General features: G+C 43.7%; 1 protein-coding gene across 3 annotated transcripts; it reads right to left on the reverse strand.

The window, feature by feature from the left end:
• Positions 1–6,188: 6,188 nt before the first annotated feature.
• Positions 6,189–20,119, reverse strand: ZNF620 (zinc finger protein 620). Of its 3 annotated transcripts, XM_046001403.1 has the most exons (5): positions 20,042–20,119; positions 19,730–19,800; positions 11,669–11,795; positions 11,062–11,175; positions 6,189–8,754 (listed from the first exon to the last, which is right to left on the reverse strand). In XM_046001403.1, exons 2-5 carry the CDS (start codon positions 19,751–19,753, stop codon positions 7,760–7,762), a joined length of 1,260 nt encoding a protein of 419 aa, XP_045857359.1. In that variant the 5' UTR covers positions 19,754–19,800; positions 20,042–20,119; the 3' UTR covers positions 6,189–7,759. The 3 variants fall into 3 exon arrangements, with proteins under 3 accessions (XP_045857359.1, XP_045857361.1, XP_045857360.1); XM_046001405.1 differs by lacking the exon at positions 20,042–20,119 and having other exon boundaries at positions 11,062–11,140; positions 19,730–20,027; XM_046001404.1 differs by lacking the exons at positions 11,062–11,175; positions 20,042–20,119 and having other exon boundaries at positions 19,730–20,027.
• Between the last annotated feature and the right edge of the window lie 1,411 nt (positions 20,120–21,530).

Genomic DNA, 21,530 nt, shown 5'->3' on the forward strand with positions numbered 1-21,530 from the left:
CGCGAGCGCCCAACGCCCCTCTAGGCCGCGCGGAGGCAGCCCATCTCTGTGGTCTCCGCGGCCCGGCCCACGTGACTCGGCCTGCCGCGCGGAAGAGGCGGGGCTGCGGGCCGCTGCAGGCGTGGTCATTGGCTGGTGCCTCCTCCGGCTGCGGCGGTTGCGTCCTGGCGAGGTCCGGGACGTGTAGGCTCAGGTACCCCTTCTAGACCCATGTGGGGCCCAGGTTAACTTGATGCCCGTCAGCGGTCGGTCGCCTTTACTCAGAGCGTCACTTGGGCTGTGCTAGTGTGAGGAGAATGGCTCCCGGTGCTTCACCTCTTGGAGGCCCAAACCAAGGACACTCCTTGGGTCCCTAGCTGAGCCGCCCTTAGAAAAACGAAGTTTTCTATACACCCGCGTGAAGCCCTCTCCCTCTCTAGGACCTGCACGTGTGGAGGTGCCTTTTCGGTCAGACTCATTCAGCTACCAAAAGAGTGGTGACTAAAGTTGCCAGGCATCCTGTATATATAGGACATTATATACATGTCCTATGGTAGACGACCTTGTTCTGTATTAAATGTCTTCTGTTTAGATTTTCCCGAAAAATTTACCAACAAATCAGTAGTTTAGAGCTATTTTTCACCCAGTAACTGGCACTTAAATACAATGTCAACATTGGCTGGAAAAAAAAAAATCATACCTTCCATAAATAAAGATCTGGATAATCCCTTAAGTGTCTCCTGCAGGTTTGGCTGTGTGAAGTTAAAACAATTAACATTAAAACTACGTTTTTCAGGGCACCTGGGTGGTTCAGTTGGTTAGGCAACTTCCTTCGGCTGGAGTCATGATCCCGGGGTACCGGGATGGAGTCCCACATCGGGGGACTTCTCCCTCTGACCTTCTCCCCTCTCGTGCTCTCTCTCACTCTCTCTCTCAAGTAAAATATTTTTTTAAAATGTTTTTCATAGTCAAGTAATTGCTGTTAATTTGCATAACTTCGGGTCAGTACACGTGTTCTGCAAATCAGCCAATAAAGTGACAGCCTGACTTAGGTGGTCCCAATTCTGAAAGTTAGCAAATCAATGGCAGCCCAAGCTTCTGAAGAGGAGCCAATCGGTGGCAAACACCCCTAAAAATCAGTCAATCGGTCCCCTCAATACAGCGATCAAGCCTTTGAAAGTCACTGGGTCCCCATGTTCCAGTGACCAGAGTTGGTCAGCGTGGTTGCCAGCAGGAACGGACTTTATTTCTGTTGAGTACATGTTCAGATACACGCCGCCTACTCACCAAGCTCTTCGTTGCCATGGAGGGCAATCGGCCTCCCACTGCTAAAAGACAGAACGATCCTTGGTATCCGGATGTATGGCTCTACCACGGGAGTTTCTATTCCTTTTGTTACCAAACCCATTTGGCTGCCTGTTACCTGAAAAATCACTCAAGAGAGGAGTTTTATTTGGAAAGGAATCTGAGCTTTATTCAGGAGGCGGGCAACCAAGGGAGAAGTTGGACTGTTGTCCAAAAGTCCCCTCTGAGAATTCTGCCTGGCCCAGTGGGATTTAAAGCAGCTAATCAGCAAGGAGCCTGCAGGGGCCCGTAGCATTTCTTCATCACATGCAGATTTGGGGCCAGCTAGAAACATTTTCAGTGCTGGGGTTTTGCATGGGGGTCCAGTTCTTGTTTCGTGATGTGCCCCAGTACTCTCTTCTTTCTAGAAATCAGGGCAAGGTCTACAGATAACACAAAGGGAGGTTAGTAAAATCATTTGTGTAACCTAAAAAAGAATATTTTGCTAAAAAAAAAAATTTGCTGGAGTGATCTGAAAGCCGAAGTGGCTTCAAACAGACTTGCTGGCCTCTGGGGCCTCGGAAGTTTCCGGTTCTTCACTTCTCAAGGTCAATGGTCTGCAAACTTTGAAGAAAGTAAGATAGTTCTGTTACAGACTGAGGCCTTAGGTCAGGGAGTAAGGTGTTAAGGCTTCAGACCAGCTGGAGTGCTGTTACCCTTCCACAGGAATTAGACTGTTACTAACTATAGCTTAAAGTCCTGTCATGGAAAGTACAATAGGTACTTCCTGCTGCATAATCATCCCAAAACTTTGTGGCTGAGAACAATATATTTATTCAACATGTTTCTTAAAGTTTCTGTAGACCAGGAATTCAGGAGTGGTTTGGCTGGAAGACCCCAGCTTGGGATCTCTCATGAAGTTCCATGCAGGTGTCACCTGGGGCTGCTTACATATACGCTTAAATTATTGGTTACTGCTGTGAAACTTCAGTTCCTTCCCACAGGGGGTTTCTGCACACAGCTGTGTCCTCACAATTTTGCTACAGGTTTCTACCTAAGATAAGCAATCCAAAAGGCCAAGGCCAGGAGCACCTGGCTGCCTCAGTTGGTGGATCATGTGACTCTTGATCTGAGGTCATGAGTTCAAGCCCCACACTGGGTGTACAGTTTATTTAAAAATTAGATAAAACCTTTTTTTAAAATAAAAAAATGTCGCCTGGGTGGCTCAGTGGATTAAGCCGCTGCCTTCAGCTCAGGTCATGATCTCAGGGTCCTGGGATCGAGCCCCGCATCGGGCTCTCTGCTCTGCAGGGAGCCTGCTTCCTCCTCTCTCTCTGCCTGCCTCTCTGCCTACCTGTGATCTCTCTCTCTGTCAAATAAATAAATAAAATCTTAAAAAAAAAAAAGTCAAGGCCAACTGCAGTGTGATGACCTAGCTTTGGAAGTCATGCACCATCATTATCTCAATATATTACCAAGACAGGCCACTCATAATTCAGTATTAGATGAGATACACAAGGGCATGAATGCAAGGATTAGAATTACCATGGACTCTACGGAGGCTGCCTAATGCTGAGATTTTGTCTATCACAGAAACCATATATTTTTTTTAATTTTTTTTTAAAGATTTTATTTATTTATCTGACAGGGAGAGAGAGATCACAAGTGGTCAGAGAGGCAGGCAGAGAGAAGGGGAAGCAGGCTCCCTGCTGAGCAGAGAGCCCGATGTGGGGCTCGATCCCAGGACCCTGAGATCATGACCTGAGCTGAAGGCAGAGGCCTAACCTACTGAGCCACCCAGGCACCCCAGAAACCATATATTTTATAAAATTTCCAGTATTTTTATTGTAAAGCTTCTGCACAATTGTTTTAAGTAAATGAATTAGATTTCCAAGAACAGCATAATGAGGACTTCTATTTTCAAACTGCCTCTTCTCTAAGCTGACCAAAATGAACAACTACCATGAATCTAGAAAGATGGGCACACATATGGGTGCACATATACACATATACATCACAAACCCTTAAGTATTAGCCAGGGGCGCCTGGGTGGCTCATTCAGTTAAGCATCTCTCTTTGGCTCAGGTCATGATCCAGGGTCTTGGGATGCAGCCTCGCATTGGGATCCCTGCTCAGCAGAGTCTGCTTCTCCCTCTCCCTCTGCTGTTCCCCCTGCTTATGCTCGCTTGCTTGCTCTCTCTCAAAGAAATAAAATCTTAGGGGGAAAAAAAGTATTAACCAGTTATCACAATCAGATCTAACTTGAAGGGGGACAAAATTGGGCATGGTATTCTTCTATCTGGTATTATAGTGCAGGGAGAATAAATGAGAAAGTTTTGGTAGAACCAAATACAAATCCCCAAGTTGTGAAAATGAGAATTGGAATCACGGGCAGTCAGAGGAGAAAACTGGGAGCATGCAAAAGTCCCATTCTTTCCCAGAACAGCCTCACCAGAGGGACAGAGTACAGGCAGTGCTGATGTATAGGCAGCTAGAAAGCACGGTGAACCAGGAAGTGGGAAACTTGAGCTGCTTTTACAGCTATCAGGGAGCTTGCTCATATATCAGCAAAATTAAAAATCTGGAGCTGGATGTCCCTCGCCTGGCCAATACCACAAGGACTGGCTCTCCCTAAAAACACACTATCCCCAAGCCACTAGCCAGTGCAATAAGGCAAGAAAAAAAATCCAGAATTGGAAAGAAGTAAAATGGTTATGAACATGATCACCAATGTTAAAAAATCCTACAGAATCTTAAAAACATTATTAGAGTAAGTGAGTTGTGCAATATTGCAGGATACAAGGTCAAAATACAAAAATCAATTGCATTTCTATATACCATCAATGAACATTTAGAAATGTACTATTATAGTAGCAACAAAAAATGACATAGCTAGACAAATCTGACAAAAGGTGTGAAAGACCTACACATTAAAAATTACAAAACACTGCTCAAATAAAGATTCAAATGAGAGATTTGCCATGTTTTTGAGTTAAGACTACACATTTAAGATGTGAATTCTCCCCAAAATTGATCTAAAGAGTCATATAATCTCAACCAAAATCCCTGCATATGCTTTATAAAAATTCGCAAACTGATTCTAAAACTCCTATGAAGTGCAAAGGACCTAGAATGGCCAAAACAACTTCGATAAAACACAAAATAGGAAAACTAACACTGTGTGACTTCAACACTTAGAAAAACTACAGTAATTAAGGCAACGGCATCAAGACAGACCAATGGAACAAACAGAATCCAAAAGTAGGCCCACACCTTTATGGACAACTGATTTACAACAATGGTGCAAAGGCAATTCAGGGGAGGAGTCATTTTCAAAACTAGGATATGCACCTAAAAAGGCATGGAGAAGAGGAGAAAGGAAGGAACTCAGAGGCATATTTCAAACCCTACAAAAAATTTAAGACAAAAATGTTAAGACATAACATAAAATCTAAAATTCTAAAACTTCTAGGAAGAAAAATAAGGAGAAACAATCTTTGTAAATTTGGATAAGGCAAGAATTTCTTAAATATGACATGAAAGGCATAATCCATAAATGAACAAACTAATATATTGGACCTCACTAATAAGTCATCTGCTCTTCAAAAGATTAAGAGAATGAGAGACACCTGGGGAGCTCAGTTGGTTAAGCATCTTTCGCTTGGGTCATGATCTCAGGGTCCTGGAACTGAGCCCCACACCAGGTTCCCCATCCAGCAAGAAGTCTGTTTATCCCTCTCCCTCTGTCCCTTTCCCCAAACCCTGTTCATACTCAATCTCTCTCTCAAATAAATAAATAAAATCTTTAAAAAAATTTTAAAAAAAAAGATTAAGAGAATGAAAAGACCAGCCCCATGGGAGAAAATGTTCACAAATAACATATCTGCAAAAGGACTTGTATCCACAATATATAAAGAACACCCCACCCCAAAAAGACCTCCCAAATATCAATAAAAAGAAAACCCAATAAAAACATAGGCAAAAGAAATGGACATTTAACCTAAGACATATGGAAGGCAAATAAGCACATGAAATTATGTTCAACATCATTAGTCATTACGGAAATGCAAAGTAAAATCACAAGGAGACAGCATTACACTTATTGTAAGAGCTAAAATTTAAAACAGCATTTTTTTTTTAAAGATTTATTTATTTGACAGAGAGAGATCATGAGTAAGCAGAGAGGCAGAGAGAGAGGAGGAAGCAGGCTCCCCGCTGAGCAGAGAGCCTGATGTGGGGCTCGATCCCAGGACCCTGAGATCGTGACCTGAGCTGAAGGCAGAGGCCTAACACACTGAGCCACCCAGGTGCCCCAAAATTTAAAACAGTATTAAGCATAGCCAAAGATGAAGACATGAGTATAACTCTCATACAGTGTTTGTACAGATATAAAATGGTACTTCTTTATAGAAGTTTTGAAGATTCTTAAAAATGTAAATATATACTGAGGTGCGCTCCTGGATAGCTCAGTAAGTTAAGCATCTGACTTTGGTTCAGGTAATGATCTCAGGGTTCTGGGTTCAGACCCCATGTTGGGGCGTCCAGGCTCCCTGATCTGCAGGGAGTCTTTCTCCCTCCCCAACCTCCCGCCCCACTCCTGTGAGGGCACATGCTCTCTCTCCCTCTCTGAATAAAATCTTTTTTAAAAATATAAATATGGGGGCACCTGGGTTAAAGCCTCTGCTTTCGGCTCAGGTCATGATCCCAGGGTCCTGAGATTGAGCCCCACATCGGGCTTTCTGCTCCACGGAGAGCCTGCCTCTCTGCCTACTTGTAATCTCTGTCTGTCAAATAAATAAAATCTCCAAGAAAAAAAAATGTAAATATGTACCTACCTTATGACACAGGCATTCCATTCCTTATTTACCCAAGAGAAACAAAAGTGTACAGCATTACGAAGACTTAAAAACAAATAGCAGCTTTATTTGTAATAACCCAAAACTGGAAACAACCCAAGTGGCCATCAGGAGATGAATGAACAAATTTTGTTATTTCCATAGTGGAATACTGTTCAGCCATCCCCCCCACCACCAAAAAAAGAACCACTGATATATAATGAATATGTAACATACATAAACCTCAAAATAATTTATGCTGAGTGAAAGACACCAGACCAAAAAAAAAAAAAAAAGAGCACACACAATGGGATATTTTTTATAAAATCTTGGAAAGGCAAAACTCATCCAAAGTGACAGCAGATCAGCACTTGCTGTGAAAAGCTATGAGAGGGATTACCAAGGGGCATAAGTAATTTTGGAGGGTTATGGTTCTGCTTATTATCTTGACTGTGGTGACTGTTTCACTGGTATATACATAAGTCATCACTCAGCAATGGTATTAAAATAAATAACACTATTGTTTACCAGGTTCTAGTCATTGTTCTAAGCACTCCTGCATGTATTAATGCAGTTAATCCTCAACACAAACATGAGGTAGACCATCATCCAGATTTTACAGATAAGGAAATTAGTAGTGTCTGTTAACTTAACCAAGGTGACACACCTGGGCTCACACCTGGCTCTGTATTATTATCCACTACTCTGCTTCCTGCATTGGGCAAAGTCAAGCAGCTTGCAAAAGAGGACGCTAAAACAGAACACATTTGTATCTCCCCTTGTCTCCACTGGTAACAGAAAATAATGGACGCTTCTTCTGTGATAAGATAGAACTAAATGAAGTTGCAAGGAAATGCTTCCTGCTGTGAGGTCACTTGGAAGAGCAATGAGATGGATGAATTTATGATAAATAGGGCCTTGCATTTGACTCAAAGGGTATATATACCCCAAGTTTTGCAAAGGCACAGACTACAACTGAGCAATGAAAAGTGACTACAGAGTAAGTAGTGTGGGTGGGCACTACACCTGAGGTAGATCTCTGAAAACTTGTAGTCTACTAGGAATATCCTCCAAAATACAGATGGCTCCACAGGGATAAGGGCCCTCTGTTTCTGAGTTTCGGAGACTCCTAATATAGACTGTGATAGGGTGTCCATGTTATCTTTTTCTTTCCTGGTCAATCCCTTGTTTAGTGTTGCACACCTGAGAACGGATGCGTGGGAGACAAAGGTTCAAAATCTAAAAGTTTATACTCAATTCACATTTGAGGGTACTGAATACTGGGTGGAACTTATTTTCCCTTAGAATTTTGCAGGAATATACATCGTCCTCTAACTTTCAAGACTGCTGTTATGAAATCCAGTGCATTCTTATTCCTGAACTTTTGTTTTCTCTAGAACCTTTTTAAGATCTCCTCTTAAAGCCTGGAGTTTTGGTAATTCACAGTGGTGTTCTCTGATGTAGGTCCTCCCACCCAGCCCTCATCCGTCCCGAGGGGCACTCAGGGACACCACAAACTCCAGAGTCACAGCCAGTTATATTTCTTTGTACATTTGAGTTTGGGGGTTTGTTTCTTCTTTTCTCCTTGTAAAAAGCGTGCTGGTGGAAGAACATGAAAGGGGAGAAACAAAGAGGCACAGCACGCCCAGCTGCAGACCACCTTACTCTTGCACAGGTATCTTCTGTGTGTGTAGTTTCCGATGCAGAGTAAATCGCCCACACCAGCTGAAGGTTTTCCCACACACCTCACACTCATAAGGTTTCTCACCGGTGTGAACTCGCTCGTGCTGGACCAGGGTGATTTTCTGACTAAAGGCCTTCCCACACTCCTTACATTCAAAAGGTTTCTCCCCTGTGTGAATGCGCTGATGCTGAGTCAAGGCTGTGGGTGAGCTTAGCCGTTTCCCGCACTCTTTACATTCGTAGTGTTTCTCCCCAGTGTGCACTCGCTGATGGACGATAAAGCTTGAGCTACAACTGAAAGTCTTCCAACATTCATTACATTCATAGAGTTTCTCCCCAGTGTGGAACCTCTGGTGCTGGAGGAAAACAGAACTGCTAATGAAGGCCTTGCCGCACTCCTTACATTCATAGGGCTTCTCTCCAGTGTGGATTCTCTGATGCTGAATCAAGGCCGTGTCTGAACTTAAACCCTTCCCACATTCTTTACATTTAAATGGTTTCTTTCCAGTGTGAATTACCTGATGCCGTATAAGTAATGAGTTGTATCTGAAGGCTTTTCCACATTCTTTGCATTTGAAAGAACTTTCACCAGCGTGACATCCCTGAAAATCTGCCATTCGACTAAAATATCTGCCACATTTTCTACATTCATATGAAATCTGACCACTAGGAACTGTCTGATCCATGAGTTGTGTGCTAACATTAATGTTTTCCCCAGATTTCTCACAGTGCTCCCTACTCCCGACAGTACAGTCGTCGCGGTGGCTGGTTGGCCCAGCTGTGAAATCTCTCCTCTTTGACATGGTCTTCTTAGCTATCCAGTGACCATGCTGCTGCTCTAGGCTGCTCCCAAAGTCCAGGCGCTGGGGAACGTTCCCTGGCAGCCCTCCTAATGTCAGTCTGTGGGACTCTGTTTCTTTAGAAATGTGTTTCTTTGGAGTTGATTCTTCCTTCTCAGCTCTGGCCTCGCCTCCTGACATCACGGGGGGGGAAAAAAAACAACACAAGTGTTAGCCTCTGACAGTGCTGAAGGGGAAAAAGGATCAAGTGGTTCTTCTCATCTGCCCTATGTGACTATTTTCCTACAGGTACACAAAATGGCTAACCAAAGACCACCATACAACAGAGCCCCACAAGTGAAATGAAGATACTATGGGTGGGAGGCAAGCAAGGCCAGGAGGCATTCCCATAAAGAGTGTAAAGACTGGAAAACAGCGAAGACTGTTACCTACTAGGATGGGGAAGACCAACCACTTTCTCCTGAGTGAATGGGTGAGATAAGAAGGTATGGAAAAGTGATGAATAGAGACCCCAGGGTCAAAGGAAGACCAGCAGATTGAAGAAAGGGCAGGTCAAGCAGCTCAAACTACAAAGGGTCCCACAACTGATTCCTTAAAAGCTGCTTATTTTTTACAACATTATCCATGTCATAATCTTTGAAAAGAGAATGGTCTCTGTCATCAGGCTGACGCCAGTAAAGTGGCAGCCTCCTACGCTGTGGCTAAGGGAACTATGGTGGGCTAACACACCGTAGCTGGAAGGAAAGGGGAAGACACTGAGGCTTGCTTCTAAAATAAAAGAGCAAGGGTGCCTGGGCAGCTCAGTCGTTAAGCGTCTGCCTTTGACTCCTGGTATTAAGTCCCACTTTGGGCTCCCTGCTCAGTGGAGAGACTTTTTCTCCCTCTCTCCCTCGCCCTCTGTCTGCCGCTTCCCCTCTCTGCTTGTGTGCTCTCCCTCTCTCTGTCAAATAAATAAATAAGGTCTTTAAAAAACTAAAACAAAATAGCATGCACTGCACGTGTGAGGAACCCTTCCAAGAACAGACATAAGCCTTAGGGAAGATCTGGTAATGACTCTGGTGCTTTTCCTACAGTGCTGCACAAGTTGTGTGTATAGTTTACTACGACAGTAAGAATGTGAAATAGAGAAAACCAAAGGCAATTTTCCCTCTCCTATTAAGGCCTTTTTCAGGCTAATATAACCTTCAGCACTGGCCAGGGCAACCTCGTGTGTTTACAAGCGAACTGTTTAAAAATGCTTTTTACACAGATAGCCTGAAGTCCTGGGATCATATCCAGAAAGGCAGAACTTTAACACAAGGCTGGGACTGGGAGGAAGTTGTGCATTACTTATGGACATTCTCTGTGAAGAGTCTGAAGAGCACATGAAATTTTACAGGCAGAGCAGGGGTGAAAAAGAGTAACAAAGGCAAGAAAAAATACACCGTGTTGTTATTTTTCATTCTCATATCAATATCTTTCAAAATGAGGAAGCCATTCACCTTTCCGTTATACCAAGTTTTGTTTCAAAAGCTCAGCTGTTAAAATCAAAGTTTTTTTTAAGAGTCTGTAGGGGAAAAATAACAGGCTTCAGGCGGGTGTTGAGGCAAAGGAATCATGGGGTGTGCTGTGCTGGTGTCTGCGTATGTGCGAAAATTTCCATTACGAAAAAGAATTTTTATTTTTAAATAATTTTCTCAATTGTAAAATTTTATTTTATTTTTTTATTTTTATTGAAGTCAGTGTTTGGGAACTCGTAACTCAGTTTCCCAGAGAGAGGAGTCCGGCTGGCTCAGTCAGTACAGTATGCAACTCTTGATCTCAGGACTGTGAGTTCAAGCCCCATACAAGGGGTAGAGTTTACTTAAAAAAAAAAAAAAAAAAGTTCCCACAGAAATTATGTACTCTGGGGGCGCCTGCGTGGCTCACTGGGGTAAAGCCTCTGCCTTCAGCTCAGGTCATGATCCCAGGGTCCTGGGATGGAGCCCCGCATCAGGCTTTCTGCTCAGCGGGGAGCCTGCTTCCTCCTCTCTCTCTGCCTGCTTCTCTGCCTACCTGTGACCTCTGTCGATCAAATAAATAAATAAAATCTTTGAAAAAAAAAAAGAAAGAATGTACTCAGTGAATATGTGGATGGCCAGATAGGCCCCAGAACCCTATTTTCCTTCTAATGTGGTTGACATCCTCATCTCTGCAAAACAAACTAGTGGAAAAATAAACTTTCCACAAGACAGGGTTCAAAAGAGCTCTCATGCCTCAAGACCTGCTCGCTTAGTCACATGGTGTCCCTTAGCAGGTGGTGAGGTAGAACATGCAGAGAAATCTTGCAGCCATGCCTTCCCTGGAAGAGACTGGCCCTTCCTCATTTGAGGGAGGCTACCACCATGAACACAGAATCACATATGATTCCAAAAGAAAGAAAACAGTCTCACACACATTCAAATGTGAATATAGGAAAGCAGGCTAAGCAAAAAAGGCAGCTGGTAGGTTCTCATGCTCACCTGGACAGATGCCTCTGAGGGCTTCCCTGCCCGCAGGCTCCCAGGGTTCCAGGCCCCATGGCAGCTCCCCTCGCTCTAGCTGGGAGACCAGAACAGGTCTGGTGAATAGAAAAGCTGCCCAGGAGAAAGAAACAGGAACAAAAAGTAAATGGAATCAGGAAGCAAAGTCCCCTCTTGACTGTCTTTACTTTTCTTCACTGAGTCAGGGAGAGAAACGAAGAGAAGAACTAAGATAGCCTGCGCTATCTTAGAAGAAAGAAAATTCCCACAAATGGGGGCAGAGTCATGGAATAACCCCCTATTCACACAAGGGAGTCCCAGATCTTCTTGGAGAACTTGGAAGACAGAGACAAAGGGCTCTGCTGAGCTCCCAAGAGCTCTTCCTTTCCCTCCATGCATGGGGCAGAGTCCCTCCCAGGGCCAGAGGGACAGCAGGTTTCAAAACCAGGGAACCCGAAACTCTCCCGAACCAGTAGCCTCTGAGAAGATCAGCCTTTGGAGCAACTGCCCATGAGGGTTATCAGAGAGGCCACAATGTCTAAAACGAAGAAAGCCAGGATGCACGAAAGGCAAAGAAAGACAACAGCAGGGAGAAGAGAGTCCTTACCCAGGGAAGCCACATTTGCGTAATTCTCCAACATCACCTCTCGGTACAGGGCCCTCTGTGAAGGGTCCAGGATAACCCATTCATTCTGGGTGAAGTACACAGCCACGTCCTCAAACGTCACTGGCTCCTGAAACAATAGATTCCTGCTCAAACTCTGTGTGAAGGCAGAGGAGCCTAAGTATCGGGGCAGAGATCTACTGGATGTGGTGGAATTGCCAAGGACAGTTCTCCAGTGCCCTCTACTCCCCGTGGGGCTAACCCTCAGCTGGCATCACCCTCACCAACAGGAAGAGTCCAAGACCCACTGTACCTCTGTGTGGTCATCCCCGCAAACAGCTCCTCCTTCCCCTGCTGACCTCTGTGTTGACTCCACAGCACTTTTGTACTGATCTCCACTCCCTCCCTAATCCCACTAAAGTGACAGTAATATAATGGCCCACGAGGAGAAAAGTCTGAGCAGACCAAGGATGTTAACAGAATTTTAGAAGACAGAAAGGATGAATGTACAATATTAGAAGAGCAGAGAAAGCTGAATGTTAACTGCTGGCAGAGGGGGAAGCAAACAAAAAGGAGGCTGATCATCATACAAAACCAAGAATGAGCTCAGGACTTTTTTTAAAAAGTGTGCTCTGCTTTTTTTCTTTTTTTTTTAAGATTTTATTTATTTATTTGACAGAGGGAGCGATCACAAGTAGGTAGAGAGATAGGCAGAGAGAGAAGGGGAAGCAGGCTCCCTGTCAAGCAGAGAGCCCGATGTAGGGCTCAATCCCAGGACCCTGAGGTCATGACCTAAGCCGAACGCAGAGGCTTAACCCACTGAGCCACCCAGGCGCCCTGTGCTCTGCTTTTTAAAACTTGGTAATTCTATCTGTTTAAAAGCATCAGGGAGGAGAGAGGACCGACAAGTACTCAGAGTAGTAAATGAAAAATACCTACACAAGGCATATCACTGAGAAGTCTCAGAAAAATGAAAACATAAAAAAAAAAAAAAATCCTGGGTGCCTGGGTGGCTCAGTGGGTTAGGCAACTGCCTTCGCTCAGGTCATGATCCCGGATTCCCGGAATCAAGTCCGACATGGGGCTCCCACCTCCATGGGGAGTCTGCTTCTCCCTCTGACCTTCTCTCCCCTCATGCTTCTCTCACTCTCTCTCAAATGGATAAATAAAATCTTTAAAAAAAAAAATCCTAAAGGACTGCAGAGCAGGAAACACACTTACACTCACGAAGACTGGGGAGTCAAGATGGCAACAGACAATACGGCGAAAGTAAAGGGGAAATGTTTTTAAAGTGCTGAATGAAGGAGCCCCTGGGTGGCTCAGTCAGTTAAGCCTCAGACTCTTCACTTCTGCTCAGACTGTGATCTCAGCATCATGAGATGGGCCCTACATCAGGTTCCACACTCGGTGTGGAGTCGGCCTGGGATTCTTTCTCTCCCTCTCTCCTTGCTCTCAATCTCTCTCTCAAATAAATGAATTTAAAAAAAATAAAAAATAAAAACGCTGAGTGATAACCTCTGTTTCTCATTCAGATGGAGTCAAAGCGATTGGGTTTATCCTGCCTAAACCAAAACAAGACAAATTACACAAAACAAGTTATCAGATACCAGGTGACAGCAATGGAGGATAACAATCCCAGAGGGACAGGAAAGGACAAGTGAGCCCTATGAGTCGCCATGCTTACGACTATGAGTTTCCAGGCTGCAACACAGGGAGGAGGAAATGAGGCAAAGTCCAGCAGATTCCCTGGTAGATTCTGAGGAGACCAAGACAGCAGAGTTTAGAGGACAGAATACCATAGAGAAGAGAGCTGGACAGAGAAAAAAAAAACAATTATCTGCAGAGGGTTCACTCGAGTGGGCAAAGAATGACCAGGGCGCAGGTGTGTGGAAACTACTCAAAGCCAGAGAAAGGATCATTTGAAAGGACTGAAGGACACAATGCCTGGCATTCACATAGGGCCAGAAACAGCGCCTACTTCCACTATCTACACTGGAAAATTTCATAATTCATAGGCCACTAGATAGAGCTCTCGGCAAACTCTTGCCTCACTAGTGGAGACTAATTATTCCTAGGCTGACCAGAATTCTACTTTCCAGATTCTACTAACAAATAATAAACATCAGGACCAGGGAGAACAAAATTGTTTCCAAGTAACTGAACCTGATTCCAGAAAAGACTCAAGAATATTTTGGGAAGGAGCGCCTGGCTGGCTCAGTGTATGCGACTCTTGATCTCAAGGTTTTAAGTTCAAGCCCCATGTTGGATATAAGTTGGATATAGGAATTACTTAAAAAAAATATTTTTTTAAAGAAGACTATTTTGAGGACTAAAAAAACCTAGAATCAAACAAGATAAAAGCTACAATCATAGGTTACTAGGCATTCAAAGAGGCAGGGATAGGTGACCTAACAAGACCAGGCAATCAAAATCAACCCAGAACTGATAGATGTTAGCATCAGAGAGATGGACATTAAAGCAGTTATTATAAATGTATTCCAAATGTTCAAAGTGAAATAGAGACAAGGTGTGTGTGTGTATATATATATACATATATATATGTGTGTATATATATATATGATATAAAGAAATATATATGTAAAGATTTCTTTATTTGAGAGAGAGCATGCACGCCTGAGATGGGGGAGAGGGGCAGAGGGAGAAGAGAATCTCATTCAAGCAGACTCCCCTTTGAGCATGGAGCCCTACGCTTGGCTCGATCTTGATGCAGCTGGATCTCACCATCTTGAGATCACGACCTGAGCAGAAACCAAGAGTCTGACACTTAACCACCTGAGCCACACAGGCACCCCAAAGATATACTTTTTTAAAGACCCAAATCAAACTTCTCATATGAAAACTGCTATGTCTGAGATGAAAAATACAATTCATGGGATTGACAGCAAATTCGACACTGAAGAAGAAAAAAAAAAAAAAAAACAACTTGTGAACTTGAAGGCATAGCAATAAAAACTAACCAAAAAGGAAACAGAAAAAGATTGAAGGCAAAAAGAACAGAGCCATCAGGGAGCAGTGAGAGAACCTCAAAAAGCCTAAAGGACAAGCAATTGAAGGTAGACTGTGATAACTAAAGATGCATACTACAAACCCTACAGCAATTTCTAAAATATAACACAGTTGTAGTTTATATGTAGCCAACGAAGAGGAAAACATGGAGTAAAACACACTATTAGTCCTAAAGAAGGTGGAAAATCAAGAGGAAAGGGAACAAAGAACAGACAGGACAATTAGAAAACAATTAGGAAGATGACAGACTCAAATCTAACCATACCAATAATTATGCCAAATATACATAATCTAAACATCCTAAACAGTAAACACTATCAGATTAGATTTTCCAAAAAGCAAGGGCCTACTATGTGCTGCCTTCAAGAAGTGCATATTACATGTAAAGACAAGAATAAGTTAAAAGCAAAAAGATGTAAAACATATATACTAATCAAAAAAAGCTGGAGTGGCTATATTGAATTAAGGCAATGTATTTTTCAAAGCAAATAATATTTTTTTAAAGATTAATTTATTTATTTTGGGGGAGGAGGGAGAGAATCCTCAAGCAGACCTCCCTTTGAGCTCAGAGCCCAACACAGAGCTAGGTCCCAAGATCCCGAGATCAGGACCTGAGCCGAAGTTAAAGGCTTCACCCACTAAGCCACCCAGGTCCCCCCCAGAGCAAAGAATATTAAGAGATAAAGAAAGTCATTTATGACCATGAAGGGATTACGTCATCATGAAGACATAACAATTCTACATGTTTATGCAGTTAGTAATAAAGCTTCAAAATCCATGAAGCAAAAACTGATAAAACTGCAAGAGAAATAGACAAATCCCTAATTATAGCTGGAAATTTCAACAACCTTTCTCAACAAGGATTTAGCAAACATGAATAATACTATTACCCAACCTGATTTAATGGACATTTACGGAATACTCCACCCAAAAATAGCAGAATACTATCTTCTCAGGTGTCCAAGGAACATTTTGTAAAGTAGATCACATTCTGGACCATAAAAGAAAAGAAATCAAGTCATGCAAAGAATGTTCACTAACCACAACAGAATTAAATTAGAAGTAACAGGGGCGCCTGGGTGGCTTGTTGGGTTAAGGCCTCTCTTTGGCTCAGGTCATGGTCTCAGGGTCCTGGGATCGAGCCCCACATCGGGCTCTCTGCTCAGCGGGGAAGCTGCTTCCTCCTCTCTCTCTCTCTCTGCCTGCCTCTCTGACTACTTGTGATCTGTCTGTCAAATAAATAAATAAAAATCTTTAAAAAAAAAATTAGAAGTAACAGACAGACACATGGAACATTCCCAAATATTTATGAACTAAATAACACACTTCTAAATAACACATAGATCAAAGAATAAAATATAAAAGAATGCAGAAAGTGTTTTGAACTCAAGGAAAATGAAAACATAATGTACCAAAATGAGGGATGCTGCTAAAGCAGTACTTAGGAAGACATTTATAGTATTAAATGCCTGTGTTACAAAATTTAAAAAGGAGAGGTCTTGAATCAGTGACCTCAGACTCATCTTTAGAATCTAGAAAAACAGCAAATTTAACACAAAGTAAGTAGAACAAACAAAATAAAGATCCAAGTGGAAATAAGCGACATAAAACTGACAAAAAACAATTTAAAAAATCAGCAAAAGCAAAAACTGGTACTTTGTGAAGATCAATGCAACTTATAAATCTCTGGTTGGATTAATCAGAAATAGAAGAAATAAATTAGCAATATTAGTTCAAAAAACTGTAGATAATAAAAGGATAAGAAAATATTATTAACAACATGCCATTAATGTCTACAGCTTAGATAAAAATTGACAAATTTCTTGAAAGAGACAAACTCATTAAGGAGAGGAACTGAAACTGTATTCTAAAAATTATCATGGGGGGTGCCTGGGTGGCTCAGTGGGTTAAAGCCTCTGCCTTTGGCTCAGGTCATGATCCCAGGGTCCTGGGATCTGGCCCCACACTGGGCTCTCTGCTAGGTGGGGAGCCTGCTTCCACCCCCCCTCCCTGCCTGCCTCTCTGCCTACTTGTGATCTCTCTGTCAAATAAATAAAAATAAAATCTTTTTAAAAATAAAAATAAAAAATAAAAGTTATCACGGGGCGCCTGGGTGGCTCAGTGGGTTAAGCCCCTGCCTTCGGCTCAGGTCATGATCTCAGGGTTCTGGGATCTGAGACCTGTGTCAGGCTCTCTGCTCTACTCAGCAGGGAGCCTGTTTCCTCCTCTCTCCCTCTCTCTCTCTCTCTCTCTCTGCCTGCCTCTCTACCTACTTGTGATCTTTCTCTGTCAAATAAATAAATAAAATCTTTAATAAATTAATAAATAAAAGTTATTAGAAAGAAAACTCCACAACTAAATGGTTTCACTGGTGAATTCTACCAAATATTTAAGGAAGAAATATTTAAGGAAGAAATTCTACCAAATATTTCTACACAAATTCTTCCAAAATACTCAAGAGGACAGAATACTTTCCAACTTATTCAATCAATGGACAGTCATGACAAGAAAACTGCAGATCGATACTCCTTACAAACATAGTGCAAAAATTCTAAACAAAATTTTAACAAAAGAGAATCCAAAATATAGTAAAAGAATAAAACAAATGACCAAATGGTTTTTATTCAAGGAATGCAAAGTTGGTTCAACATTTGAAAAATTAATGTCATTCACGATATTAAGAAACTAAAATAGAAAAACCATAAAGTCCTCTAAACCAACATAGAAAAAGCATTTGTCACCCAACAATTGCACTACTGGGTATTTACCCCAAAGATACAGATGTCATGAAAAGAGCCATATGTACCCCTATGTTCATAGCAGCAATGTCCACAATAGCCAAACTGTGGAAGAAGCCAAGATGCCCTTCAACAGACTAATGGATAAAAAAAATGTGGTTGGTTCATATACACAATGGAATTTTACTCAGTCATCAGAAAGGATGAATTCCCAACTTTTGTATCAACATGGACAGGGCTGGAGATGATGCTGAGTGAAATAAGTCAAGCAGAGATAGTCAATTATCATATGGTTTCACTTGTGGAACATAAGGAATAGCATGGAGAGCATTAGAAGGAAAGGCAAAGTGAAGGGGGAGGTGGAAATTGGAGGGGGAGATGAACCATGACATACTGTGGGCTCTGAGAAACAAACTGAGGGTTTTGGAGGGGAGGGGGCTGGGGGGAATGGGTGAGCCTGGTGGTGGGTATAAAGGAGGGCACATACTGCATGGAACACTGGGTGTGGTGCATAAACAATCTTGGAACATTGCATCAAAAACTAACAATGTATTTTATGGTAACTAACATAACACAATAGAGAAAGAAAAGAAAAAGCACTTTCAAAATCCAGCACCCACTCTTGAAAAATTCTCAGCAAGCTAGGCACAGAACATTCTCAATCTGATAAAGGGCATTTACAAAACAAAACCAAACCTATGATGGTTTTAACTGAGAAATATTGAATGCTTTCACTTGAGATCACAAATAAGACAAGGATATCTGCCCTCACCATCTGTACTCAACATTAAATGCCAGTGAAGTTAGGCAAGAAAAAGAAAGAAAAGGTATCCAGACAGGAAAGAAAAAAGTAAAACTGTCTTTATTTGTAGATGGCATGTCTACGTAAAAATCCAATGGAATCTACCAAAAAAACAAATAACAACAACAAAAAAAAAAAGATAAACACACACACACACACAACAACAACAACAACAAAAACTAGAATTACTTTGTCCAAGGAAAGAGAACACGCTTGTGGACAGAGGTGAAAAGGGTCTTCACAATATGCAATGATGCAGATTTCTACTTTTCAGTCTCCGCTGCAAATCTATCCCAATCAATCCCCACACTTGCCTTTCCATCCTGGTTATGTCTTAGTTTGGGCATTCTTTATTTTTTTTTTTAATATTTTATTTATTTATTTGACAGAGAGAGAGGTCACAAGTAGGCAGAGAGGCAGTCAGAGAGAGAAGGAGAAACAGGCTCCCCACTGAGCAGAGAGCCCGATGCGGGGCTCGATCCCAGGACCCTGAGATCATGACCTGAGCGGAAGGCAGAGGCTTAAACCACTGAGCCACCCAGGCGCCCCTTAGTTTGGGCATTCTAATCCCTCCATCCCTCTCAACTCCACCTCCTCTGCCCGAACACACCTGATAGTGACAGCCGCACAATGAAAGCCGCAAGCCTGTCAAACGGGAACCTGGGGAAGGAGCCCCCATGCACCTACCCGCTGCCTGCCGGCTGTTAACGCTTTCCTAGCACAACTCTCTACTGGCTATTATCACTGCTTACAGAGCAAAGCATCAGCCAAGGAGCAAGCCCCGGCCGGTCCAAACCAGTCTCCTCCAAGATCCACACAAGTGCCGAACTTTCCCGACTTTTCCCTCATTATAATACTAAAACTCATACCCAAGGGTGGAGATTTAACAAGTTCATTACGCAGGCGATGCATGAAGAAAAATGACCTTTAAGTGTGTAGGTGCTAGTAAATGCCCGGCTCTACTTGCTTAGACGGCACAATCTTCCTACCTAAGAATCTTATTAAAAATTTTCCTTGGGGCGCCTGGGTGGCTCAGTGGGTTAAAGCTTCTGCCTTCCGCTCAGGTCATGGTCCCAGGGTCCTGGGATGGAGCCCCGCAAAGGGCTCTCTGCTCAGCGGAGGCCTGCTTCCCACCGTCCCCCTCGCCTGCCTCTCTGCCTACTTGTGATCTCTGTCAAATAAATAAAATCTTTAAAAAGATAAATTTTAAGTTTTTAAATTTTTTTTAAAAATTCTCCTTGACCTCTCCTCGGAGTCAGCCTGAGAATTCTTTGTGCTGCTCCCCTGTGCTCGAGCCTAAGTCCCAATAAAACCTTTCTTGAGACTTTAAATTCGGGGCCCAGTCTCGTTTCTACCGATGCTGAGTCCAAGGACCCGAGTCCCGTAACACCTGGACAACTCAGGCTCTGGATGCGGACTGACATCTGCTCTCACTTGACATTAAGGGTGGGAGGGCCAGTAAGGGGGACGACGGGGGCAGAGAGGAGGCTCGCTCACCTGGCGCCACGAGATCTGGAGCATGGCTGGGGTCCCCACTTCACACAGCGCCTTCGGGGTTCGAGGTGAGGCTGAAGAGAGAATAAAGAGGCAGGAGCAGGGCTGCTGCTGCTGCCGGACACCCCTCAAATGCCGTCTTCCGCCGGGGGCCCCCTCTGTCCCGGTACCCCCTCACCCCAGAGCCACAGGGACTGGGGAACCGGGTGCTGGAGAACGCCGTAGGGATGTAGCCCCGTTAGCCCGACCCAGAGCCCAAGCGACCGCTACCGCCGAGCGCCGCAGATCCAGGGAACGCGTGGGAACGCAGCAAACCTGCGCTCCCGGGAAAGCTTAGGACCCGCTCCGCCGGAAACACGTAGAGCCATTTCCCCTCCTCTCTAGGAACGTGAAAACGTGCGCGTCTCCGTGGTTCCCCAGCCGAGCTGCTGCAGCCGCTGTTCTCTCTGAGACTGCGAGCCAGAGTTGCGGGCTCCAGGCTCGGGTCCTGCAGCGCCCTCTCTCGGTAGCTCCTCCCGGGGACGTCGTCTGGCCCCCTCAGACCACGGAACGGTTGCGATACCCGGAATCAGCCAGGCTTCCCTGGCGTTTGCCACTCCTGGCTGCTCTTCAGGTCCTGAAACTGCCTAGCTAGGTTCTGTGGCGGCGCTGCCGTGGGCGAAGTATGCGGGGGCACATCCTTTGAACAGCCAACGGTGCATTAGTGGAGAGCGTGGACTACATAGGTCCGGAAACCTGGCTGTATCACGTCTTAGCTGTGTGAGCAGACGCTCACACAATAGTGACACCAACCGCAAAGGACTGTTGAGGTTTAATAATTAATGGATTAGCAAAGTATTTACAGTAGTGCCTGGCACACAGTAAATGCTTGCGGGTTGTTTTGTTTTCTAACTGTGTTTTTTGCTTTCGAAGATAAAAGTGCTGCTGGGACTTCCAAGATGCGGCACAGTTTAGGGAAAAGAGCTATTAACATTTAGCCTTTGATCCTTTTCCCACCCTATATGTGGATTTGTGTTCCAAGTCCAGCCTGGAAACAGATCTCAGCTAGGGGCCCAGCAGCCTTCTCTGTGAATACTGGGTCCTTCATATTGAGTCAAATATGTCATACAGCTTCTCCTCTGCCAGTTTTCAGAACCACTCCATCCTCAGAGACTTATCAGGGAATCCCACTACACAGCTAGACCTGCAGATGGGATAGCCACCGTGATTTGCCTTTATTACATATTTGCAAGCCAAGCAAATGTCTCCACCTTATCCCAAGAAGCTCTTCTTGGAGGTTGCCAATGTGGGAAGGCTCTAATACTCCTGAGAATAGCTTCAGAGCCATGGCTTCCACTAGCCAAGCTCTACTGTTCTATATTAAGAACTGCCCACTTGAAAGAGGACTTTGGCTCCCTCCATTCTGACCTCAAAATTTTAGGTGGATTGTTCTTTCCAGCTTGTCTCTTGGCTCAAGAAGAAGATCCACAGGGCCAAGTATCCCCTGATGGGAACCAAAACCATCCCTTCAGGCAACAAGAACTGCTCTGAGGCAGCAAGACCCTACCCATGATTGATCCCAAGACAATTATCATTTTTAACCTTCACTGCCTACCTGAACGTACCTACCTACTTTGTCCCACATTTTCCTTACATAAACCTGGAGTGTTTTTGGCATTTTGGAGACAGTCTTTGAGACAGTAGTCCGCTCGCTGAAATAAATTCCTTTCTTGTTTCACCACAACTTGTTTCTCTGCCTTTGGGTTTTGTCAGTGACGAGTGGTGAAATCTTAGTCTGTTTGGGACCCCAGGATCCAGGGGCTCT

The sequence above is a fragment of the Meles meles genome, chromosome 4 (genome assembly GCF_922984935.1).
Source record: "Meles meles chromosome 4, mMelMel3.1 paternal haplotype, whole genome shotgun sequence".
NCBI classification, from domain to species: Eukaryota; Metazoa; Chordata; class Mammalia; order Carnivora; family Mustelidae; genus Meles; species Meles meles.